At 40.8% G+C, this 27,400-nt stretch overlaps 1 protein-coding gene across 1 annotated transcript in view; it reads left to right on the forward strand.

The window, feature by feature from the left end:
* The window catches only part of CD58 (CD58 molecule), a 55,691-nt gene that overhangs the window by 13,267 nt on the left and 15,024 nt on the right, over window positions 1-27,400 (forward strand). Inside the window, exons 2-3 of the mRNA XM_049879992.1 lie at window positions 15,116-15,418; window positions 23,797-24,060. Coding sequence (XP_049735949.1) covers window positions 15,116-15,418; window positions 23,797-24,060 — 567 coding nt within the window. The remainder of the gene's footprint in view (window positions 1-15,115; window positions 15,419-23,796; window positions 24,061-27,400) is intronic.

The following is a 27,400-nucleotide window of genomic DNA, read 5'->3' on the forward strand; positions in this document are numbered from 1 at the left end:
TTGCTAGGCTTTTTTTCTCATACAAATTGATACACTTTTTCGACATTAGAATTCTTAAATCTATTTAAAAAAAAATCAGACCTCAAGCCAACAAATATTATCAAATCTGCTGGGATACTGTTACAAGAACAAAATCCACTTTGAGCACTGGTCTTCAAAACAGAGCATGTGACAGAAATATTAGGTGCTGTGCTATTTACGATGACGTAGTGATTAAGTGCTACGGCTGCTAACCAAAAGGTCGGCAGTTTGAATCCACCAGGCGCTCCTTGGAAACTCTATGGGGCAGTTCTACTCTGTCCTATAGGGTCGCTATGAGTTGGAATCGACTTGACGGCAGTAGGTAGGGTAGGTGCTTTTTGCAGAATCAAACTGATAGCATGAATTGGATGCTCCTTCAATGAATCAGTAAGTATTTGATGAACAAATAAACGAATCATAAGACCTGTCTCACAGAGTAAAGTTGAAGATTAAATGCATTAATATACATAAAGCCCCTGGAGCAAGTGCCTGGCATAGAGTACCAAAAACCAAAACAAACCCATAGCTGTCGAGTTGATTCCAACTCTTAGCAGCCCAATGTGACAGAGCAGGACTGCCCCATAGGGTTTCCTAGGCTGTAATCTTTTAAGGATCAGATTGTCAGGTCTTTTCTCCCACGGAACTCCTGGTGGGTTTCAGCCCTCAACCTTTCAGTCAGCAGCTGAGTGTTCAACTGTTGCACCACCAGGGCTTCTCAGCACATAGTACGCCCTCAGTAAATATTTGTGCTGGTACTGTCGCTATTGTTAAATATTATTACTGAGGCCGAGATGGTCTAGAGCTCATTTGAATTGGATTTACCAAGAGCTAGATTAAAGAAACCAGTGCACTAAACTTACTTGAGTAAAAAGACACTCTTCTTCTTTGTGTGGTAAGTCCATATACCTGGTGAGTGTGTTTCCTACCCCCAAAAGTGGGACATATGGTCTAATATAAGAATATTTATGGGCTTAATAGGATAGGGGTGGTATTAGTATTGGCCAAGAGTTTTAGCAGAGTGGCCATCCTCTGTACTGTAAATGTGTGTGTGTGTGTGCAGATAGAGATCTTGTCTGCAATGGCCACACACTAATACTCCAACCGGATATCAGCTAGCATGTGCGTAATGCAGAGGAGAAGTGAGAGGAGCCAGGCAGTGGTCACAGCCCCCGTCTGGAGGAGAAACCTATCAGCTCACTTGGGTATAAAAATGCCCCGGGACCCTGCTATCTCCTGGCTAGAACAAGGCTTTAACTGAATCATTGTTAACTGTGTCATACATTCAGGGGGGAAATACCAAGATTTATATATTTGGGTACTGAAACATTTAGGGGATTTTTTTCTTTTTCATTAAATGAATTTTTAACCTTAACTGCTAAAATCTGAAAGCAATGTGGAGCCTTACAAGTATTTCAAAGAGAGAGAGAGAGAAGTATTCTAAAATCACATTGTTTCTAAGAAAAACTTTTCCTCTAAAACCAGAAGAGTGGTTAGCTCGTCTCTAAGAAAATGGTATCAGTGAACAAGTTGCATTTCCTCAAACCTTAGACGAGCCGTTAAATTTTATTAGGGCTGACATCCATGAGTGGGTACCAGCCTTTCTGGTGTGGTGCCCGTCATCCCACACAACGTGTAGTGGGGTGAAACCTCGTTGGATTTAAAGGAGAAAGCAGTGGACAAAGGGGAACGTCTCAACGGAACGGTGTGGGTGGGGGCTGGGGAAGGGGGGCCGGCAGATGCTGCAGTCTTGCTTTGGTGATAGAGGCAGTCAGTGGAGCTGAAAGGGATGTCTTTTGACTATGCATACGGGCATGCAGGCCATGTTATCCTTCAGCTCCAGATAAACTTCTCCACTTCTGTTTACTGAGTCATGGGTCTTCAGCCATGTGCCCCAGCCATTTGGGGTCTTGCCAAGCTCAGGGGTTGGGATGACTATCAAATTTTTACTGTTCTCTCAGGAAGCCCTTAAAAACTGTATGGAACAGTTCTACTCTGCACACATGGGGTCGCTGTTGATCAGAATAGACTCAACGGCAACCAGCAACAACCACAACATAGATAATTCACTCCACCAGTATCTGTTGACTCTCCGTCATGTGCCAGATCATGGGGATACGGAGTAAAATCAACCTTTCCCTTGTCCGCAGGGGGCTAGCCTGGTTCAGGGATACCCCTCAGCTATGATTTGAAGTAGTTGCCAACTTTCAAGAATCAAGAGTTTTCACGTAAGATTTGAATATCCAGCTTTTCTTGAAAAATGAGAAGATGTGACAACACGAGGCTCCCATTTCCTCATGTTCATTCACATGGGTGGGTGCTGAGGAGCAGCTCCCTTTGGGTGGGGCACAGCCTCACGGGTTCTGCAGCGTCCTCAGCACTCCCTGTATCCACACCTGGCCCGTGTGTGCCTCTGTTAGCTGAATCGCTGGCATTTATCTCTCTGCTGTATCTGTCACTGTCATCCCAGCAGTTCTCACAGGCTTTTCGGTGGCTCCTGTGGGTTTGTTCCTTTCAGACTTCTTTGTTTGCTTCCTGTGCTTTTATTATTTTATGTTTTGTTGTGGCTTTTCTTCCTCCCTTCACTGGAGGTCTCCCTTTGTCCTCTTTCCCCCACCTCACTTTTCAGATCTCACATTTCAGTTGCCATTATGCATGACAAGTGCAAACTGTTAAGCCTTCCTTTCAACTTAACCATGGTCTTTTTTTTTTTTTTTCAGTTTTTAAATGAACTTTTTTTTTTAGAGCAGTTTTAAGTTAACAGAAAAATTGTGCAGGAAGCGCAAATGCAAAGCTCCCACCTATCCCTGTCCCCCTGCATCCTGTTTCTTCTATTATTAATGCCCTGCATTCTTGTGGCACTTCTGTTATTAATTGTCGAGCCAATTTTTGATATATAACTATTAACTAAGGTGGCGCAAATGGTTAGGCACTTGGCTACTAAGTGAAAGTTTTGGTGATTCGAACCCACACAGAGGCACCTCAGAAGACACATCTGGTGATCTACTTCCAAAAGGTCACAGCCTTGAACACCCCATGGAACAGTTCTACTCTGCACACATGGGGTTGCTGTTGGTCAGAAGAAGCTCGACAGCAACCAGCAACAACCACAAGATAGTTTAAATTAAGGTTCGTTCTATGTAGTGCAATCCTGGAGTCTTTGGGTGGTGTAGACGGTTAAGCGCTCAGCTACCAGGTGAAAGATTGGCGGTTAGAACCCACCCAGAGGATCCTCGGAAGACAGGCCTGGTGATCTGCTTCCAAAAGCTCACATCCTTGAAAACCCTATGGAGCAGTTCTACTCTGCCCTGAATTGTCATCTACTTGATGGCAACTTTTTTTTTTTTTTAACAACAGTACAATCGTATGGGCATTGACATTCATAAGGGCATGTGTCCATCATTACAGTGTCCTATAGAATAGTTTTACTACTGTTAAAATGCACCTATTCATTCCTTCCCTCCTCTCGCCTGGCAACCACTGATCTTTTTACTGTCTCTGTAGTTTTGTCTTTTTCTAGAATGTCATACAACAATGGTCTTCTATTAGGAAATTGTTTTTTTCTTTTGTTATATCTAAATACCTATTTTTTTTTTGAAGCCATCATCACCAACCTTGGATTTGAATTTGGGCTTCCGGTTGACCTTTGGAAATTTGAGTTTGTCACTGCCTTGCTCAATCAGGCATTCTCAACTTCCTCATGTAAATGCGGGCTGCACTCTTGTTCCCTAAGGACCTGGCATCGAGTGATTCTGGGCCCTTAGCTGACTCATCTGTAGGTTTCAGAGGTGTGCTCTATCACCAGCTGGAGTGGTTTGACTTTCTCATTCCCAACATCCTGCTATTCCAATATATTCTATAAATTCTGTCTTGAGAAGCCCTGCACCACATCACACTCACCCTCACATGTCTTTAATAGCCACATGCCAACTAAGAAACAGTGATTAACAGCCCTGATTTTGGAGTCAGATCATCTGGGTTTAAATCCAGTTCCATCACTTACCTAGCTATATGACCTTGAGCAGGTCACTTACCTTCCCTTTGGCTCAGTTTCTTCATCTGCAAAATAGGATTAAAAATAGCACCTGTCTCATACAGTTTTCAAGAGGATTCAATGAGTACATATTCGTACAGGTCTTTTAGCAGTGCTTGGCACATAGTAAGTGCTATAAAGATGTTTAAGGAGCCCTGGTGGTGCAGTGGTTAAGTGCTTGGCTATGAACCAAAACGTCAGCGGTTTGAATCCACCAGTCACTCTGTGGGAGAAAGATGCGGCAATCTGCTTCTATAAAGATTATAGCCTTGAAAACCCCATGGGGCAGTTCTACTCTGTCCTACAGGGTCATTATGAGTCGGAATCGACTGGTTTGGTTTTTGGTTTATAAAGATGTTTCCAAATAAACTAAAAATAGCAGTCAATCGAAATCCCAGGATCCAAGTAAAACTTTGCAGAGGAACTCATGGCCAGGATGAGGACCCCTTCCTATTAACCCCACAGATATGGTGACCATATTTTCTAAACCAAAAATCAAGATACCTCGTCTGCAAAAAAAAAATGCGATTAATTATAGTGATAATAGTAATTATGATGTTCCGGAGGAGCCCTGGTAGTGCAATGGTTAAAGTGCTTGGCTGCTAACTGGAAGGTGGGTGGTTCAAACCCACCAGTGGCTCCTTGGGAGAAAGACCTGGCAATCTGCTTCTATAAAGAGTGCAGCCTAGGAAACTCTATGGGGGCAGTTCTGCGCTGTCCTGTAGGGTCATGATGAGTTAGAGTCAACTTGATGGCACACAACAGCAACGATGTTTTGTAAGAATACTGAAACCGAATATTTAAAATTGGAACTGTTTTTAGATATATGATCACTTTAGGTATCGGACTGATTAAGTATTACCAAAAATGAAACCCGTTGCTGTCTAGTCAATTCTGACTTGTGGCGACTCCATGAATGTCAGAGTGGAACTGTGCTCCGCAGGGTTTTCAGTGGCTGATTTTTCAAAAGCCAATCACCAGGCCTTTCTTCTGAGGCACTTCTGGGTAGATCTGAACCTCCAACCTTTATTAGTAGCCAAGTGCGTTAACTGTTTGCACTACCCAGGGTCTCCGATTTGGTATTACCCACCCATTGCCATTGAGTCAATTCTAACTCCTAGCAACCCTACAGGACAGAGTAGAACTGCCCTGTAGGGTTTCCAAGGCTGTAATCTTTTACAGAAGCAGATGGCCACGTTTTTCTCCTGCGGAGCCACTGGTGGGTTCAAGCTGCCAACCTTTTGGTTAGCAGTAGAGTGCTCAACCACTGCGCCACCAGGGCTCCTTCAAGATTCTTTAAAACAAAGCTCCAATAGTTTAAAAAAAGAATTGATTTGTTTAGGCCATCATTGATAAATTTTCTTCCTCTCTCTGATTTTAAACAGCAAAAACTCATTCCCTGCCCGCTTAGCACACAGCCAGGGCCACCACAGTGAATGCCCTGACTCACTGAAAGAAAAAGAGGGCAAACCCTTGAGAGCCTACTGTGGGCCAGCAAGTGCATAAAGACTCTCCATCTGATTCAAACCTCTAAACCATCTTTTGTGGTGGGCATTTATGACTTCTTTCTGACAACTGATGAAGCCTGCTGTGGGGAGGCTTTTACGAGCTCACCTTAGACCTGTGAACCATTCCATAGCCTGGTATGGTTAGCTTGTGTCCCTGTGGTACCTTTTCTGACCACTCACTGTCATCAGCAAAGCAGCTGATAACTCCCTTCCCTTCTTTTCCTGCTGTCTGCTTTTATATTCACTAATGTATTACATAAACACATGCTTTACAAAAAATTTTGTGTTTTAGGTGAAAGTTTATAGCACAAATTAGATCCTCATTCAAAAATGTATACGGAAATTGTTTTGTGACATTGGTTGCAATCCCCACAATGTATCACCACTCTCCCCCTTTCCCTTTCCACCCTGGGTTTTCCATGTCCGTTCTTCCAGTTTTCCTGTCCCTTCCTGCCTTCTTGTCTTTGCTTGTGGGCAGGTGTCACCCTTTTGGTCTTGTATACTTGATCTAAGAAGCACCTTTCTCACATGTATTATTTGTTTTATAGGCCCATCTAATCTTTGGCTGAAAGATGGGCGTTGAGAATGGCTTCAGTTCTGAGTTACCAGGGTGTCCTGGGGCCATAGTCTCAGGGGTTCCTCCAGTCTCTGTCAGACCAGTAAGTCTGGTCTTTTTTTGGGAATTTGAATTTTGTTCTACATGTTTCTCCCACGCTGTCCAGGACCCTCTATTGTGATCCCTGTCAGAGCTGTTATTAGGGGTAGCTGGGCACCATCTAGTTCTTCTGGGCTCAGGCTGGTGGAGGCTGTGGTTCATGTGGTCTGTTAGTTCTGTGCCTAATGTTTTCCATGTCTCTTTGCTTTTCTTCATTCTCCTTTGCTCTGGGTAGAATGGGACTGATAGATGTATCTTAGATGGCTCCTCACAAGCTTTTAAGACCCCAGGCAGTACTCAACCAAAGTAGGATGTAGAACATTTTCATTACGAACTATGTTATGCCAATTGACCTAGATGTCCCCTGAGGCCACGGTCCCTAGCCCTTAGCCCCAGTAGCTTGGTCCCTCAAGGTGTTTGGATTTCTAGGAAGCTTCTATGACTTTGCTTGTTCAAGTTATGCTGACTTCCCGTATATTATGTGTTGTCTTACCTTTTTTTTTTCTTACCCTTCACTAAAGTTAATACCTGTCTACTATCTAGCTAGTGATTTCCCCTCCCCATCCCTCACCTCCCTCATAACCATCAAAGGTTGTTTCTTTCTGCATGTAAACCTTTTCTTGAGTTTTTATAATAGTGGTCTCATACAATATTTGTCTTTTCGTGGTTGACCTATTTCAGTCAGCGTCATGTCCTCCAAATTCATCCATGTTATGAAGTGTTTCACGGTTTCTTCATTGTTCTTTATCGTTGCATGGTATTGTATTAGTACCATAATTTGTTTATCCATTCATCTGTTGATGGACACCTTTAGATTTTTTCCATCTTTTTGCTATTTTAAATAATATTGCAGTAAACATGAGTGTGCATATGTCTATTTGTGTGATGGATCTTATTTCTCTAGGATGTATCCCTAGGAGTGGGATTGCTGGATCGTATCGTATTTCCTATTTCTGGCTTTTTGAGGAGGTGCCATATTATTTTCTATAATGGTTGTACCATTTTCCGTTCCCACCAGCAGTGCATAAGAGTTCCAGTCTCCTTGCAACCTTTCCAACATTTGTTATTTTCTGTTTTGTTTTGTTTTTGTTTTTATTAGTGCCAGCAATGTTGGGGTGAAATTGTATCTCATTGTAGTTTTGCTTTGCAGATCTCTAACGGCTAAAGATCGCAAGCATTTCCTACATGTTAGTCACCTGAATGTCTTCTTTGGTGAAGTGTCTGCTCATATTTGCCCATTTTTTAATTGGATTATTTGTCTTTTTGTGAGGTGTTAAAGTTTCTTGTAGATTTTAGAGATTAGACCGTTGTCAGATATGTTATAATCGAAAATTTTTTCTTGGTCTGTAGGTTGTCTTTTTACTCTTTTGGCGAAGTCTTTTGATGAGCATAAGTGTTTAATTTTTGGGAGCTCCCAGTTATTTAGTTTATCTTCTGGTTCTTGCACATTGTTAGTTATGGTTTGTATCCTTTTTTATGCCATATATTAGGGGCCCTAGCATTTTTCCTATTTTTTCTTCCATGATCTTTATAATTTTAGGTTTTATATTTAGATCTTTGATCCATTTTTAATTAGTTTTTTGTGTATGGTGTGAGGTATGGGTCCTTTTTGATTTCTTTTTATAGATGGACCTCCAGCTTTGCCAGCATTATTTGTTAAAGAGACGGTCTTTTCCCCATTTAATGGACTTTCATCCTTTGTCAAAGATCACCTGACCATAGATGGATGGATTTACATCTAGGTTCTTGATTCTGTTCCATTGGCCTAAGTGTCTGTCCTTGTACTACTACGAGGCTATTTTGTCTACCATGGCTGTATAATAGGTTCTGAGATCAGGTAGTGTGAGGCCTACTTTGTTCTTCTTCTTCTTCAATATTGCTTTGCTTATCTGGGGCCTCTTTCCTTTCCATATAAAGGTAGTGATTAGTTTTTCCATCTCGCTAAAGAATGATGTTGGTGTTTGGATTGGGATTGCATTATATCTATAGATTGCTTTGGGTAGAACTGACGTTTTCATAATGTGGAGTCTTCCTGTTCAGGAGCATGGTATGTTTTTCCATTTATGTAGATCTTTTTTGGTTTCTTGTAATAGTGTTTTGTAGTTTTCTTTGTATACGTCTTTTATGTCACCAGTTAGATTTATTTCTAAGTATTTTGTCTCTCTAGGGGCTATTATAAGTGGTATTGTTTTCCTGACTTCCTTTTTGAAGTTCTCTTTGTTAATGTATAGGAATCCAACTGATTTTTGTATGTTGATTTTGTATCCTGCTACTGTGCTGAATCTTTCTATTAGTTCCAGTAGTTTTCTTGTGGAATCTTTGGGATTCTGTATGTATATCATCTGCAAATATAGATAGCTTTACTTCTTCCATTCAAATTTGGATGCCCTTTATTTCTTTTTCTTGCCTTATTGCTCTAACTAGGACTTCCAGCACAATGTTAAATAGGAGTGGTGATAAGGGACATCATTGTCGTGTTCCCATTCTCAGGGGGGAATGCTTTCAGGCTCTCTGTGTTAAGAATGGAAACCCTGGTGGCATAGTGGTTAAGAGCTACAGCTGCTAACCAAAAGGTTGGCAGTTCAAATCTACCAGGCTCTCCTTGGAAACCATATGGGGCAGTTCTGCTCTGTCCTGTAGGGTCACAATGAGTTGAAATTGATTTGATGGCAACAGCTATATTGAGAATGATGTTGGCTGTTGGTTTTGTATAGATGCCCTTTATCATGTTGAGGAATTATCCCTGTGTTCCTATTTTATGGAAAGTTTTTATCAGAAATGGGTGTTGGACTTTATCAGATGCCTTTCCTGCATTGATCGAGATGATCATAGGATTATTTCCTTTTGTTTTATTTATGTGGTAGACGATGTTGATTGATTTTCTAAAGATGAACCACCTTTTCATACCTGGTATGAATTCCACTTAGTTTTGGTGTATTATTTTTTGATATAATGCTGAATTTTATTGGCTAGAATTTTTTGAGATTTTTTTGCATTTGTATTCATGAGAGATACTGGTCTGTAATTTTCTTTTTATGTGGTATCTTTGCCTGATTTTGGTATTAGGGTTGTGTGGGCTTCGTAGAATGAATTTGGGAGCATTCCTTACTTTTCTATGTCCTGAAATAGCTTGAGTAGTACTGGCGTGATCTGTTCTCTGAATTTTTGGTGAAGCAGCCTGGGCCAGGATGTTTTGTTGTTGTTGGGAGGTTTTTTTTTTTTTTTTTTTTTTTTTTTTTTTTACCTCTTCAGTCTCCTTTCTTGTTATGTGTCTGTTCAGGCTTTCTATCTCAGTTTGTGTTAGTTTACCTAGGTACTGTGTTTCTAGAAATTTGTCCATTTCATCCAGGTTCTCAAATTTGTTACAGTACAGTTTTTCATAGTATTCTGTTATGATCCTGTTATGGATTGAATTGTGCCCACCAAAAATGTTTGTCAACTTGGCTAGGCCATGATTCCTAGTATTGTGTGGTTGTCCTCCATTTTCTGATCTGATGTAATTTTTCTCTGTGTTGTAAATCCTAACATCTTCCTGTGGTTAATGGGGCAAGATTAGTTTATATTAAAGAAGATTTGGGTGGGATGTAAAACCCTTAATCAGCCCTGATTGGATATAAGGGGAGTTTCCCTGGGGTGTGGCCTGCATCACCTTTTTTCTTACAAGAGATAAAAGGAGAGAGAAGGGAGCAGAGAGATGGGACCTCATTACTACCAAGCAAAATAGCCAGGAGTGGAGTGCATCCTTTGAACCCAGGGCCTCTGTGCTAAGAAGCTTCTAGACCAGGTGAAAATTGATGACAGGGAACTTCCCCCAGAGCCAACAGAGAGAGAAAGCCTTTCCATGGAGCTGGTGCCCTGAATTCCGACTTCTGGCCTCCTGAACTGTGAGAGAATAAATTTCTCTTTGTTAAAGCCATCCACTTGTGTTATTCTTTTATAGCAGCACTAGATAACTAAGATAGATCCTTTTCATTTCAGTTGGGTCTGTTGTAATGTCTCCCATCTCACTTCTTATTTGGGTTATTTACTTCCTCTCCTGTTTTTCTTTTGTCAGTTTGGCCAGTGATGTGTCAATTTTGTTGATCTTTTCAAAGAACCAACTTTTGGTCTTGTTGATTCTTTGTATCGTTTTTCTGTCCTCTATTTCTTTTATTTCTGTTCTGATCTTTATTATTTTCTTTCTTCTGGTGACTGTGGGCTTCTTTTGTTATTCTCTTTCTATTTGTTCAAATTACAGGGCTAATGTTTTTGATTTTGGCTTGTTCTTTTTTCATGCGTGTGTTTATTATATAGATGACCTCTGAGCTCCGCCTTTGCTGTGTCCGAAAGGTTTTGGTATGATGTGTTTTCATTCTCATTTGATTTAGAAATTTTTTAATTCCGTCTTTGATATTTGCTATTATGCAGTTGTTTTTAAGCAAGGTGTTATTCAGTTTCCATGTTTTTGATTTTTTCCCCTGCCCTTCCGGTTGCTGATTTCTACTTTTATGGTATTGTGATCAGAGATTATGCTTTGTATTATTTTGATGTTTTGGATTTTATTGAAGGTTGCTTTGTGGCCTACATTGTGATCTATTCTGGAGAACATTCCATGTGCATTGGGAAAGAATGTATACTTTGCTGCTGTTGGGTGGAGTGGTCTATGTTATGTTTTAATATTGAAAGTTCTTTACCTAGGTTGGTATCTGGCCATGTTGTCCTGTGTCCTACACTCAGATTGTTGTCTGATGTTGTTGGTTCTCTAGCCAAAGACCTCCCTTTAATATTTATTTTTAAGTTTAGTTTGATTTTTATAAACCTCCTTAATTTCTGTTTATCTGCAAGTGTCCTAATTTTACCATTGTATTTGACAGAGTTTTGCAGGATTTATTATTCTTGGTTGGCAGTTTTTTTCTTTGAAGGTTTTATTTATGTCATACCATTGTCTTATTGCCTGCTTAGTTTCTGTTGAGTAATCAGAGTTTAGAAATACCACAAGTGGATGGCTTTAACAAAGAGAAATTTATTCTCTCACAGTCTAGTAGGCTAGAAGCTCAAATTCAGGGCATCAGCTCCAGGAGAAGGCTTTCTCTGTCAGCTCTGGAGGAAGGTCCATGTCATCAGTCTTCTTGTGGTCTAGGAGCTTCTCCATGTAGGAATGTCAGGTCCAAAGGATGCGCTCTGCTCCTGGCACTGCTTTCTTGGTGGTATGAGGTCCTCAAGTCTCTCTGCTTGCTTCTCTCTTTTGCATCTCAGAAGAGAATGCTTAAAACGCTATCTAATCTTGTAGATCTCATCAATATAACTGCCACTAATCCATCACATTATGTCATAATAACAGGATTTACAACACATAGGGAAATCACATCAGATGACAAAATGGTAGACAATCATAACAATACTGGGAATCATGACCTAGCCAAGGTGACATATATTTTGGAGGGACACAGTTCAGTCCATGACAGTCTGATTGTTTCCCCTTTGTAAGTGATTTTCTTCATTTTTCTCGAGTTGCTCTCAGGATTCTTTCTTTGTCTTTGATTTTGGCAAGTGTGATTATGATATGTTTTAGTGACTTCCTTTGGGGTCTGTCTTATATGGGGTTCACTGAGCTTCTTGGATTTTCAGCTTTTCATCTTTCATGGTAGTTGGGAAGTTTTCTGCCAGCAAATCTTCAACAATCTTCTGCGTGTTTTCCATTCCCCCCCCGCTCTGAAACTCTGATAACATGCAAATTATTTACTCTTTATTGCGTCCCACGTAATTCTTATGTTTTCTTCATTCTTTTATTTGATTTTTCCTCAAAGTGGCATCCATGGATTTGTCTTCAGTTTCACTGATTTTGTCTTCTGTTGTTTCAAATTTACTCCTAAAATCTTCTATTGAATTGTCCATCTCTGAAATTTTGTTGTTTATCGTTTGTATTTCTAGTTTCTGTTTTTGTATGATTTCTAATTGTTTATTTTGATGTTTTGTTCTTGTATAATTTCCCTAATTCTTCTATTGATCTGTGTTTTCCATAATTTTGTCTATTTTTCCTTGTTTTTTTCAGTGTTTTTCTTGGTCTCTCCTAATCTCTTGGAGGCCCCTAAATATTAGTCTTTTGAATTTCATTCCAAGTAGTTTCAGTGACTTTTCTTCTACTGGAAGTTTATCTAATTGTTGTGGTCACTTGCTGGAGCCATATTGTCTTCCTTTTTTATATGATTTGATATTGTCCACTGTCTCTGAGACATTAAGGTATTATTTTCTTTATTTATTGATCTTTTTTTTAATCTTGCTTTTTTGTTTTGTTTTGATTTGTCAGGACATGTATGCAGGCATGCTTTGTTGCTTGCTTGTCTGTGGGCATGATAGTTCTCACTACCTTGCCCTGGTGGGCCAGGCAGCAGCAGGCAGGGAGAACCTGCTTCACTGTACACTGGTTTGTCAAGGTAGCTGCGGGCAGCCTGGGCAAGCACTGTCTTCCACCTGATGTTGGTTCAGCAGTGTGGAAGTGTTCACTGTCCCTTACCAGACGGGTGGGGTTGTCGGATGGGAAGTGGTACAGGCTCACTTCCCGCTGTTCGGCAGGTGGTCAAGTGGTGGGAGGGGAGGGGTGTTGCAGACTAGTGTGGTGGCAGGTATGTGCACTACAGGCACTCTAGCTGAAGCAGCATGGTGGGGGCTAGTGGGAACGGTGGGGAGGTAGCATCCGGGGCTAGGTGGGAGGGAGAAGGAAGAGAAGAGAGAGAAAGAAAAGAAAAAAAGGTTGGCTTGGCAGGAGCCAGTGGATGGGTGCAGGGTGGTCCTAGGTGCCAGCGGGAAGAGGGAGGAGGTGGCATTTGGCATTAGGTGGGAAGGAGAAAGGAAAGTAAGAAAGGAAAGAAAAAAATTGGCAACATGGTGGGGGCCAGCATGTGGGAGTGAGGCAGGCCCACCGGCCAGTGGGAAGAGAGGGGAAGTGGCTTACAGGCTAGGTGGGAGGAGAATGAAAAGAAAGAAAAAGAAATGGTGGTATAGTGGGAGCCGGTGGGTGGGGTGGGGCAAATGTGTTGTGCCAGTGGAAAGGAAGGGGAGGTGGCATATAAGGCTAGGTGAGAGAGAGAAAGAAAAGAAAGGAAAAAAAAAGCCATGTGGTGGGAGGAGACGGTGCAAGCCTGGGGTGTGGGGCTCATATCTGGTACCCCAGCGGTAGGGGCTGCTGGAATGGGGGTTTCTTGCTTCTACTCATCAGAAGGGTGAGGTGTGGGAAAGCATGTTTTCTGGTTACCTGGTGCTCTGTGTCCTGTAGGGAGGTCTGTGAAGCTGCCTTCCTCTACTCCCTGTCTGAGGTCATTGCTGGCTGTGTTTGAAGATGGCCACACTGTGCTGTGTTATTGGCAGGGAACCTCCACTCCGTATCACTCCTCATTCTGTTTTCCATCAGTTTCTTCTTCCAATCAGTGTTTTTTGATCTAGTACTTTATCCCTTCATTTGATGTTCAGGGTACCAGCGTTGACGTTTTTGGGTCTTTGCTGCAGAGAGATGGCATGGTGTGTCTATGTAGGGTACCGTGTTGGCTCTGCCTTTGTTCCTCATTTTAATGAATGACACCTCTGAGTTAGCCAAGACAGAAACCTGGTAGTCACTATGAAGTCCTCCCTTCCTCATCCCCTGTATCCGGTCACTAAATCCTGTTGATTTTATCCCTCAAATGCCTCTTGAGTCTGCCCACTTTTTTCTGTCCCCACTACCAAGACCCTGGACTAGTCTGTACAATCCACCGTTCTCTTCTGTGCCGTAGTAATGACTGTGTTCTGGTTTCTCTGCCTTCATGCTTTCCCCTCTTGACCACTCTCCACCCTGTAGACAGAGCTGCATATTGAAACTCAAATTATGTCATGTCAGTCTTCTGCTTAAAACCTTTCTATGGCTCCTTCTTGCTATTTGGATAAAGTTTCAATCCCTTAACCAAAATAAAATAAAATAGACCTTAACCAGAAACGAACAAACAAATAAACTGAATCGCTGACCAGTTGGCTCTGACTCGTGGTAACCCCGTGTGGTTCAGTGTAGAGCTGTGCCCCATAGGGGTTTCAATGGCTGTGATCTTTTGGCAGTAGATCACCAGGACTGTCTTCTGAGGTGCCTCTAGGTGGACTTGAACCTCCAAACTTTTGGTTAGTAACCAGCACTTAAGTGTTTGCACCACCCAGAGACTGCTTCAAGCCCTTAGCCTATCTTACCTGATACTTCTACCCCTGCCCATGCTGCCATCTGGCCCCTGGTGCCTCTCCGTCCTCATTCCCCACCAGTTACTCCCTTGCCCTTTCCACTCTAGCCACTTGAAATTGCTTTCACTTCCCCAGACACACCAATCTTTCTGGATTCAGGGCTTTTGGAGGTGCTGTTTCTTTGATCTGTGTGTTCATCCTGTATTCTCCTCCCCTCAACCCTCACCTGGCTGACTCCTCTTGATTGTATCCTTTCAGTGTCATTTCAGCATTATTTCCTTTCAGTTTCAGAATTACTTCTTTTGGGGAGCTTCCTTGCCCTTTGACTAGATGGCTCCCCTTGCGTATTGCCTGTTCAGCGTCTTTTCCATGAGATGTAACTCCTTGAGGGCCTGGAGATATACTTGTGTTGTTTGCAGCCATGTTCTCTGCATTGCCCACAGTACCTGGCACATAGTTGGTTTTCCATAAATGTTGAATCAATTTGATGATTTTTTTGTGAGCCCCAAATCCCTATCAAAGAGTAAAGTCTACATGGTCAAGGATGTTCTACTTCTTACACTTTCTGTCAGCGATTTATCAACTTAGTACAAAAAGTAGCTGATGAATAATTTTTACTACTAAATTTAACATTTTTTTTTTCTAAAGAGCATCTTGGAAGTTGTTTTTTTTAATCATCAATAAACTCATGCTGTTCTTCCTAACCAATTTTTTTTTTTTTTTCAGTCCTAGATTTCATTGGCTGTGATCCTGTGAAGCCATTTGGGATTATGAACGGGAATGTAACTCTAAATCCATCGTATGATACAGTTTTTAAGGAGATCACATGGAAAAAACAAAAAGATAAAGTTGTAGAGTGGTATAGAGGGTCTGGTTTAAGAGAATTCCCACCATATCAGGGTAGGATTTTTTTAAACGTTACGTCGGGTGAACTCACCATCTTCAATTTAACATCGTCTGATGAGGATCTCTATGAACTCGAATCCCAAGATCTTAAAGATAGCATTACATTTCTCCTTTCTGTGTTAGGTAAGTATTCTATTAATTGGTTTGTTTAAAATGGCAAATGTCCAACTATATTAAGAAACCAAAAGAAATGAATAGTTTACGAGAAAGAATTAGATAGTGCTTGTGCCAGGGTTGGAAACCCTGGTGGCGTAGTGGTTAAGTGCTATGGCTGCTAACCAAAGAGTCAACAGTTCAAATCTGCCAGGCGCTGCTTGCAAACTCTTTGGGGCAGTTCTACTCTGTCCTATAGGGTCGTTATGAGTTGGAATCGACTTGACGGCAGTGGGTTTTGTTTTGTTTTTTTTGGTGCTCGCATTTTCCTATCTTTCCGGTGCAAAGGAACTACTTTTCAATTCCCTTGTCATCCTCTGGGTGAGGAGAGAACCCGACTGAGGTGGGAGAACAATAGTATCACTTGCCTTCCTAGGAATGTTCTGGAAAAGGATGCAGTGGTGTTGATTAGCTCAGAACTCTTTGAGCTCCATTGATAGCTAGTGCTGTATAAATTAGGAGTCCCTGGGTGGTGCAAACAGTTAAATACTTGACTACTACTCTGGGTTCAAATCCACCCAGAGGCACCTTGGAAGACAGGCCTTGATCTTCTTCCGAAAGGCCACAGCCTTGAAAACCCTATGAAGCAATTCTACTCTGCACACTTGGGGTTGTCACGAGTCATAAACAACTTGATGGCAACTAACAGCAACAACAGCTCTATAAATCAGAGTTCCTGCTTCCCCCTGCAACCCACACAAGTGGTGGATTTTTTTTTTTCCCCGTACAACTTTAAACTGAAACTTGAGGTTCTTCCTTAGTTCTCATTGATGTGCCTAGGTTATTCTTCCTCCCTCACCTCTAACTGAAACTGTACTCATCTTTGTCTCTGCTAGTCTCACGGGTTCACTTGTTTTATCCCAGCAGTGAGTCTAATTCTAGACCTAGCTATTATATGACAAAGGCTCTCATAAGCAGGTTCCTCTAGTGCCAGAGTATGTAAGATGGATTCCAGGGGCTAGAGAAAAGGCAAGAAGTCCTATATGAGAAAGTCCTGTCTGAGGTAGTTTCAGTGGAACTAGATGTGGTGGCTAACTGGGTGAGAAGCGATGGAGAACAGCCATTACTCACCTGGTCCAGTAGAGACATTGGGAGGTAGGGAGAGTTTCTTCCTACTACCAGTTCACCATTGTAGTTTCAGAGCTCAGCAGAGGAACTGATATGTAATCAACACTCAATAAGTATTTGTTATATCAGTGAAAGCAATCAAACTGGGTGACTGGGAGGTGGGTGGCATAATTGACAGAACTGGAGGGGCGGTGCTCAGACTGAGTGGCTGATTTGCCCAGAAAATGATGAATTCCATGTAGACAACTGAAACTTGTTAAGATGTTAAGGCATCCGATGGGAAGGACCAATATATCCTTTTGAAGAAGCTGAATTTTTAAAACCCGGAGGTTGGGTTATCTGGCAGTTTATAGGACAAGCAAACAAAAAGATTGATTCAGGATTTAGATAACAATGGAATGCATTGTAGCAACGCTTTTACTGAATTTGAAAAACTGAGTTCAAAACAATTGAATAAGTTTTTCATTTTAAACTTAATGCAATGTTTGTAAATAATTTAGTTTTTAAAATTCTGTGGTAACTCAATAAAAGTGCTTGGTTTTGGCAGTCAGACCAACTGGCTAGTACTTGGGAAGCTTAGTGATGACCTGCAGAGGCATAAAGCACAGGGAAGGTAAGTTTTGATCAGGAGTCAGGGATATCAGTAGTATTGAACGTGGGACTTAAAATCCTGGTTTAGGAATCGGGACTTTAGCCTGTGGCAGTGGGGAGTCATTGGATCTGTTACTAGGGCAGGGAAGGGACTTGATGAATATATTTTTAGAAGATTAACCTGACATTGAGTATTTATGATGGTTTGGAGAGAGGATGCTTAGAATGCTTAGCATTCCAGTAGGATGCTTAGAAGTTACTGTGATCATGCAGCTAGAGAGAAGTGTTAATAATGAATATTTGGGAAGGAAAGAAGCAAAAGATACTTCTGAGAGTCAGCAAAATTTAGGTTTTGAATGTCAGAAGACATAAAAGGGAAGAGTTAAAGATGACACAAGGTCTTACACCTGAATGACAAGATGATGGGTCATCTTTTTATTTTTTTTTTTTAGAAATGAGGAAGTCATACTTCCTTGAGAGCCTGTTGAGGGTATGTTCACCCTCATTTAACAGAACTCTGACACACACGAGGTCGCTATGAATTGGAAAGACTCCACAGCAATGGTTTTAATGTTCCAGAGATCAGACCTAAAGGGAGACTTTCAACAAGGCTATTTTGGTCAGGGGGGTTTCCTGATACCTCTTACATTTAGGGCATCTGCTTCCCTCTATGTGTAAACTGAGATTGGTCTTCCCTCCCCCTCAAGATTTCTACCATTATTGTTGATTCATTCTCTCCCATGCCATACAAACCTTTATCACATTGAGGATGGTGATGTTCATGTAAGTAGAATTAACTAACCTTACAAATGGAGCCCTGGTGGTGCAGTAGTTAAGAGCTTGACTGCTAACTTAAAAGGTTGGCAGTTCAAATCCACCAGCCGCTTCTTGGAAGCCCTGTGGGACAGTTCTGCTTCATCCTGTGGGGTTGCTGTGAGTCAGAATCTACCTTTTAACGATGATAATGAAGATATACACGTATTTCTGTAAAATATTTTCTAATATACATAAGAAATTCTCATATCTTACAGAACAGTGATCTGAATTCATTAATTATAAATTGACTAATTGACTAGTTATAAATTTTCTTAGGGATGAAGTAGGCACATTCCTTACCAGTTTACTGCTGCTGAAGGTATAGATGTAACATGTTTGTTGGATGTAGCTGTGGTGAGTCCCATAGAAGGTGAGAGAACATGAAGGATTTGTAGAAGGAAAAAATCTGATTGGGGGAGACTCTAACCCAAATACTACAGGAAAATTTGCTATTTTTAGGTGAGCATCACTGAGCTGGAAAAGCGCTTCTAGGTTTGACACCTGGCCACAGTGGTGTAATGAGGCAGCTAGAAAAATATTCTGTGTAGTTAGGGGGTTCTAAGAACATAGAAATTAATAATAATACTAGCACTTCCATATGTTTTCCTCCAAATTATTTTCCTATTCCATTTGACCTCTGCAATGACCTTATAAAGCATAGTATTGTATTTTACAGGTGAAAATGAGACACAGATTTAGCATAAGGAGCATAAGGAGTTTGAGCTGGATGATTTCTTAAAAGTTTTTCAGCTCCTAAGAGATCTGTGGCTCAAGATCACACAGCAAGTAGTGTTGGAGCTAGAGCTAAGGCTCAAACCTCCTAAAGTTGGCAACTCTTTTCTTATCACCTGGGGAGCCTCAGCTTCCTGGAGGTGATCACTCATGGCCAAAGGCTTTATGCTGTATTACCAAAACCCACTACTGTCAAGTCAATTCTGACTCATAGTGACCTCATAGGGTTTCCAGTGCTATAAATCTCTATGGAAGCAGACTAGGCACATCTTACTTTCTCAGAGCCTCTGGTGGTTTTGAACTCCTGACCTTTCAGTTAGCAGTCAATTGGTTTAACCACTGCACCACCAGGGCTGCCTTACATCACTGGCATTTGTTAAATGCTTACTCTGTGCCAGGCATTGCGTGTTAATTTATGTATTAATTATAACATATATTAACTCATTTAATCCTCACTCCAGATGCTGTTTGCTTCCTTATTGTGGAGATGAGGAAACAGGCACAAACTTGCCTAAGGTCAAATGGTTAGTAGTAGTGGAGCTGGGATGTGAACCCAGGCAGTGGGGCTCCTGAGTCCACCTTACCAATCCTTTTTGGAAGTGAGCTGATTGAGGAGTTTGCATTTTACAGGATGGAGAGTAATTTGAAGACTGTTTTCCCTTAATTTCTCTCTCTGTCCAGCCACCCCTCCACCTGTTCAACAGTACTTACAAGGAACAATCTCTGTGCTTTGTATTACACTATGCCAGGTGCTGAGGATTGAAAGGTGAATAATACCAAGTCTTTACCTCCAAACTCTCACAGCCTGAGGGGACTCATAGTGCATCTCTGGCCTGTTTGGCAAGTATTTCATGAAGGCTAGACATTGGCTGAACTAGATCAATGAACACATGAATAGAGAGTGTGATCACCTGGGATACTACTGAAGCAGAATGCCTGGAGTCTGGATTTTTTTTTTTTAATATTTGGAAGTTTTTTGCCCTGCATTTTTTTATTGTGGTAAATACATATGTGGCAAAACATTTGACATTTCAAGAATCTTCACATATACTGTTCAGTGACATTATGTTCATCGTGTTCAACCATCACCCTTATGCATTCCCAAAGTTTTTGATCAAAATGAGTGTTGTTTTAAGTCACTAATTTTGTGATAAATTTCAGCACAGCAGTAGATAACTAATATACCACTCCTCACTTTCTTAGAGGATCTCCAGGTGGTGCACATAGTTAATGGGCTTGACTACTAGCCGAAAGGTTGGCAGTTTGAGCCCATCCAGAGGTGCCTCAGAAGGCAGGCTTGGCAGTCTGCTTCTGAAAATTCACAGCCTTGAAAACCCTATGGAGCAGTTCTTCTCTGACACACATGGGGCCACCAGAAGTCGGAATTAACAGCAACTAATGACACCTTCTCAAGCTCTTTGCTCCTAAAATTCACTGTCTCTCCTGAATCATTATACCTCTTTCTATTCAGTCATTCCCTTTAACTCATCTGCATGCTCTAGGGTCTCCCATGAGAAAAACACTCTCTTGACATCTCATGACACTCCAGCTGTCACCTTGTTTCTCTACTCTCCTTCATGGAAAAAGGTCTAGAAACTGACTCCAGTCATCCTCCACATTCCTCTCATTCTCTGCTCAACCCACTGTTCCTAATGAAGTCCCCAGTGACCTCCATTTTGCCCAATCCAAAGCTCGCTATCCTGTCCTCACCTTACTTGTCTTCTTGGCAGCGTTCAACACAGCCAACCATGTCCTCTTTCCTTCTCTCTCTCTCTCTTTTTTTTTTTTCAGGTTACCCTATTTTTTTTCTTTTGAGAATATACACAGCAAAACATACACCAATTCAACAGTTTCTACATGTACCGTTTAGTGACATTAATTACATTCTTCGAGTTCTGCAACCATTCTCACCCTCTTTTCTGAGTTGTTCCACCCATTAACATAAACTCACTGCCCCCTAAAGTTCTTATCTAATCTTTTGAGTTGTTGTCCAGTTTGATTCCATATGGATGGTTCTTAAAAGAGCATAATGCTTAAGGCAGACCTTTTTTACTAGTTACGCTAAGCTATGGTTTGGTTTTAAGAAAGCTTCAGGGAGTACTTTTGGTGTAAGGTTTAAAGATTACCTCAGGGCAATGGTTTCAGGGGTTTGTCTACCTTCCACAGCTCCAGGAAGCCTGGAGTTCATGAGAATTTGAAATCTGTTCTGCATTTCCCCCCTTTTGATCAGGGTTCTGGAGCCTGAATTTTTAACAAGCATCCTAGGTGATTCTCACGTACATTACTATTTGAGGCATACTACAGAACATTTTGAAAGAAGTAGAAAGCTTGGTTTTCTGCCCTTGAGAAATGTCCGCTCTAGTTTTAGAGGTTGGCATAACTACTTGCAGTGTATAATAGAGTCATTTCTGAACTGTTCAGGGGCCTCAGGAGGTTCCTTGGAAGTACCCGGGGTGCCCATGAGGGTTTGGTGGGCAAACAAGACCAGAGGAGGTTGAGAGGGCAGAGCTCTATGCTCCCCAATTTTGAATCAACTGGAGCAACTCTGCTTTCATCCATTTGTGTATTGGTCTGCTGCTTACGATTTAATTTGGAGAAAGGTTCCCACTGCTTAAAAAAGGATTGAAAGTTCTTTTAGCTAGAGAAAAACTTTAAGGCAGCACACATGGAGTCTCCGTGAGTCAGAATCAATTTGACTGCATCAGGTTTGGTTTGGTTTCCCTAAGAAGTTATATGAGCTAGATTACACCTAAAAACTGAGGAAATCCCAGGTAGAAAGGGAAGTTAGTGTGTGACTTGGGTCTCTAACAAGGCAAACCCGGCACATTGTATAACTGAAAGAATTCAGGAGGAAGAGAAGATGGGGAAAGGTGAGTTCAATACTTTCAATTTTTAGATTGCTAGTAAAGTTGGAGCTTAAGCATTCCTTTGTCTTTGAAAATGTAATTTTAAAAGACGGCATAGTATTTCATCATCTGTCTGAACCTTAATTTACTTTAATTCCCTTTTTAATAGATGTTTAGTATATGTTGAAAGTTTAGTTATTATCCAGATGCTACCATGACCACTTTATAAAAGTAATTTATTTTTGTTGCTGTTGTTGAAAATGTACAAAACAGAGCATTTAGCACTTCATCGATTTCTACGTGTGCAATTCAGTGACATTGACTAGAGTCTTCAAGTTGTGCAACCATTCTTACCCTCATTTTCCTTCTTGTTCCTTCACCATTAACATAAACTCACTGCCCCCTAAGCTTCCTATGTAACCGTTCAAGTTGCTCTTGTCCGTTTGATCCCATATAGATAGTCCTTTAAAAGAGCACAATGCTCAAGGCAGACATCCCTTACTAATTACGCTACACTATTATTTGATTAAAGAAGTTCAGGGAATATTTTTGGTTTAAGGCTTAAAGATTATCTCAGGGCAATAGTTTCAGGGGTTCATCTAGCCTCCATGAATCCAGCAAGTCTGTCTTCCATCAAAATTTGAAATTCTGGTCTGCATTTTTCCACCTTTTGGTCAATATTCTTGTATAGAATCTTTGATGAGAACTTTCAGTAATGGTAGCTGGGCACCATCCGGTTTTTCTGGTCTCATGGCAAAGGAGGTAGTTGTTCATGGAGGCTATTAGCCATGCATTCTATATCTTCCTCCTATTCCTGACTCTCCTTCTGTTGCTCCAGGTGAATAAAGACCAATTGCTGTACCTTGGTTGGCCACCTGCAACCTTTTAAGACCACACACACTATTCCAAGAACTAGGAGGTAGATTAGGAGTACTTAACATGATATTAGGCCAATTAACTGCAATGTCCCATGAAACCATGACCTTAAACCTCCTAACCAAGAAACCAAATCACAAGAGGTATTTGGTTATACCTAAACAGCCTCGACAGCTGCTCTTTTTTCCTTTTGTAAGAGTATGTATCACACAACATTTGTCAATTCAACTCTTCACAGGTGTACAACTTATTGACATCAATTATGTTAATTGGTTGTGCAATCATTGCCCTTAATGAGAATTTTCTATCACGGTAAACAAACTCAGTGCTCCGTAAACAATAACCACTCTCTTTCCCCCCTCCTCCTGCCTCTGGTAACCATTAATGAACATTGATCGCCATACATTTGCATGTTCTTGTCTTTTTATGTAAGTGACGTCGTACAGTATTTGTCCTTTTGTGATTGACTTATTTCGTTCAATTATTTCATTATTGATGCATGATCACTTTTTGTATTATGTATATTTTTGCATGTTTCTCAAATCTCTTATAGTTAGTTGCTTGGGGAAGGTTGAAATAAATGCAAGAAGGCATATGAAGTAACAAACAAATGACTGATGAATAAAAAAAGATGAATAGAACAAGTTAATTAGCTTTGAGGTTTTAGAGAGCAACAATGGCACAATGTGACTCTCCCCCTTCTTTGTAATGTGTGAGTATCTTAATCCATCCTTGTAGGTCCAGGTTACCTGAGCCAGTAGGGGGTGCTTCCTAGAGGAAGGCTGGGAGCTAGGCCTCTAGGTGCCACACCCCCTTTGCCTATTAGCAGGTACAGCCCAACCAGTTTCCAGGGTCCAGCCAAATTGTATATTGCCCCATAGTACCTTTTACAAAACTCTTTGGGTCCAATGTGTTTGGAAATTAATTTTTATTTGTATAGACTTTAGAAAGGTATGCAAACTATTTTTATGCGAACTATTTTCTGTGTGTGTAGTCGAAAGTACCCCACTAAGTTACGGGGAGCACTCTGTAATATAGCACATGAGTATTTTGTGGTGAAACATGATAATGAGTATTTGAAGTGAAAAAGCAAAAACAAATCCTCATGTCAGTTCAGATCAAGATTTACAGCTAAATGACTTTGCTACTAACTGGTGAAAACTCTTTGCGCTTTAAAAGCTTTCTGGATTTCAGAATCAAGAATAAGGGAATTGAGGTCTATGTTTATTCTGCTGAACTTGAGCAGGTAAGTCTAACCCAAGAGAAGAGAGAATTCTCCCCTATTGGTGGTGAAGGAGGTGGTCTGCTTGTCTTTTCAAGCTCAGAAGGAAGTTGGAGGTTCTTCATAAATTTGCAGAGAATGAGTAGAAATATTGCTCTTTTCCGTACTAAATAGTACACTTTTTTTTTTTTTTCCAGAGCCGCTTCCATCTCCGATTCTAAATTGTACACTGACTGATGAAAAAGTTATAGTCTGGTGTTTGATACCGGAACATTACAACAGGCATGTTGACCTTATAAAGTACTCCTGGGATTGCCCCTTAGAACAGTGTAAAAATTCCTCGAACCCTGAACTGGAGTTTAAAAAGGATAATGATCTTTCAAAGGAAATACAATGTACCTTGAGCAATCAAGTATCCAAAATGAAATCATCAATTGTTTTGAGAACCTGTGTGCCAGATGGTAAGTAAATAACTAAATGGGTCATGGCAGAGATACTAGATACAAGTGGGGCCCATGGACAAGTGGTGGGTTGTGGGTTTCAGACAACAGATGTGACCAACATACTTTTCATAAATGTATTTGAAATGTAAGGTGAGTTACAGCTTTCACAGAAACCCCATTATATACATAAGGCTGACGGTTTTGAGCATTCTCTGCCAAGCACAATCCTAATACATGTGTTAGTTAATTCCATCCTTAAACAATGCTGTGAGCTGTGTACTAGTAATTATCCTTATTGTATAGTGAGAAACCAAACTCAAGGAGTTAAGTTACTTGCCCAAGGTCAATAGCTAGTACATGCAGATCCTGGTGTTGAATGAGGCCATCTGGTTGCAGAGCCCATGATCCTCATGTTCTTAAAGGTTTCACACATGCTACAAGAATGTGCATTTGATCTGCTTGTCTAGGCTAATACTTCGTTGATAAGTGTGACACTCTGTCTTGGCTATAATCTTTCTATGTTAAGTATTATTTACATTTGTAATTTGTCATTTTTATTATCTGTTTTATGTTATGTGGAGCCCTGGTGGCGGAGTGGTTAAGCGCACAGCTGCTAACCACAAGTTTGGCAGTCTGAATCCACCAGCCGTTCCTTGCAAATCCTATGAGGGGCAGTTCTACCCTGTCCTGTAGGATCACTATGAGTTGGAATTGACTCGATGGCAACAGGTTTTTTTTTTGGTTTTACATTATATCCTCTGTTTACAAACAAAAGGATCAGCATGTTGAACGTGGTTCGTTGAAACATAAAAGTAGATGAAAAAAGTAAATACTGTAATTCCAAATAACATCATGATTGTAAATTATGAACACGATTCCAGGACAAATATAAAATGTGAGTCTCTTTGGGCTGGGAGAGGGTGAATCTGTGAATGAAGTTTTTCTAAACAAGCAGCTGAAACAGGAAAGGGAAATTAGTAAATATAGTAATTATTATGGAGCCCTGGTGGCGCAGTGGTTAAGAGTTATGGCTACTAACCAAATGGTCAGCAGTTCGTAGAGCTTGGATTTTTCTTTTGCCTTTGAAGAATTGAAATTTATTTTCTCACCATTCAGGAGGCTGGAATTCCAAATTCAGAGTGTGGCTTTAGTGGGAAAGGCTTGGATATTATTTGACCCGTGAGCCATTCTCCGAGTCCCCAATGTATTGTTCTTTTTGTAACTTTTCAAATAATGGCATAAAGTTCTTAAAGTTACCGTGTCATTTTCAAACGTAGCAGAATGAAGCAAACAGATTTTTCCAGAACAAGTGCAAAATGAATTTCAATGTGTAACTGATGGAGTTGGTCCCTAGAGACAGAGAAAAGACCAAATCCACAGAGGCGTCACTCAGAGCTATACCATTTGCACCAGTCATACACTTGCCAGGAAGGTTTAAAAACCAGCTGCACAGTTAATGATGGCGGTTACACTTGAAGATAAAGCAGTACAAGGTACGGACAAAAGTTCCTTTATCAAATGCCACCTACTGGATGTTACATAATACCCAAGGTTGTGTCATACCCAGTTGCATACCCAAGGAAATGCAATTTGTTGTGCTAGCAGATAGTTGCTTTAGAGTGGGAAAAACAAACAAAGAAAAAAAAACCCAAGCCAGTGTGCTTTTGGCTTTTGGTATGTATGTGGTGGTTGGGGCCCATGACCCACAAGGAAGAAAACTAGATGATCACATACAGAAAGAACAAGCAAGGTGGAGTCTTGAAAAGCTTCAAATATTCCAAGAGACAAAATACTTGAAGGAAATAGCTTGTGAATAATATACCCCAATATGGTAAAAGAATAGATTTGATGCATTGAACATTAATGACTGAAGACCAGACAAGTTGTGGAATGACATCAAGGGCATCATACATGAGGAAAGCAAGAGGTCATTAAAAAGATAGGAAAGAAAGAAAAGACCTAAATAGATGTTAGAAGAGACTCTGAAACTTGCTCTTGAATGTCGAGTAGATAAAGCAAAAGGAAAAAATGATGAAATAAAAGAGCTGAACAGAAGATTTCAAAGGGCATCTTGAAAAGACAAAGTATTATGATGACATGTGCAAACACCTGGAAATAGAAAACCAAAAGGGAAGAATATGCTCAGCATTTCTTGGGCTTAAAGAACTGAAGAAAAAAATTCAAGCCTTGAGTTGCAATACTGAAGGAGTCTATGGGGAAAATATTAAACAACACAGGAAGCATCAAAAGAAGATGGAAGGAATGCACAGTCATTATACCAAAAAGAATTGGTTCACGTTCAACCATTTTACAAGGTAGCATATAATCAAGAACAGATGGTATTGAAGGAAGAAGTCCAAGCTGCCCTGAAGGCATTGGGGAAAAACAAGGCTCCGGGAATTGACAGGATACCAACTGAGATGTTTCAACAAATGGATGCAGTGCTGGAAGTGCCCACCTGTATTTGCCAAGAAATTGGGGAGACAACTACCTGTCCAACTGACTGGAAGAGATCCATATTTATGCCTATGCCCAAAAGTGGTGATCCACACCGAATGCAGAAATTATCAAACAGTATCATCCATATCACATGCAAGTAAAATTTTGCTGAAGGTCATTCAAGAGCGGCTGCAGCAGTATATTGACAGGGAACTGCCAGAAATTTAAGCCAGATTTAGATCAGGGCATGGAACCAAGGATATCATTGCTGATGTCAGATGGATCCTGGCTGAAAGCAGAATATCAGAAAGGTGTTTTGTGTTTTATTGACTATGCAAAGGCATTCAACTGTGTGGATCATAACAAATTATGGATAACATTGTGGAAAATGGGAATTCAAGAACACTTAATTGTGCTCATGAGGAATCTGTACACAGACCAAGAGGCAGTCGTTCTAACAGAACAAGGGGATACTGCATAGTTTAATGTCAGGAAATGTGTGCTTCAGGGTTATGTCCTTTCATCATACCTATTCAGTCTGTATGCTGAGAAATAATCCGAGAAGCTGGACTATGTGAAGAAGAGCGGGGCATCAGGCTTGGAGGAAGACCCATTAACAACCTGTGTTATGTGGATGACACAACCTTGCTTACTGAAAGTGAAGAGGACTTGAAGCACTTACTGATGAAGATCAAAGATCACAGCCTTCAGTATGACTTACACTTCAACATGAAGAAAACAAAAATCCTCACAACTGAACCAATAAGCAACATCATGATAAACGGAGAAAAGATTGAAGTTGTCAAGGATTTCATTTTACTTGGATCCACAATCAACAGCCATGGAAGCAGCAGTCAAGAAATCAAAAGGCACATTGCATTGGGCAAATCTGCTGCAAAAGACCTCTTTAAAGTGTGAG

The sequence above is a fragment of the Elephas maximus genome, chromosome 3 (assembly GCF_024166365.1).
Source record: "Elephas maximus indicus isolate mEleMax1 chromosome 3, mEleMax1 primary haplotype, whole genome shotgun sequence".
Classification (NCBI taxonomy): Eukaryota; Metazoa; Chordata; class Mammalia; order Proboscidea; family Elephantidae; genus Elephas; species Elephas maximus.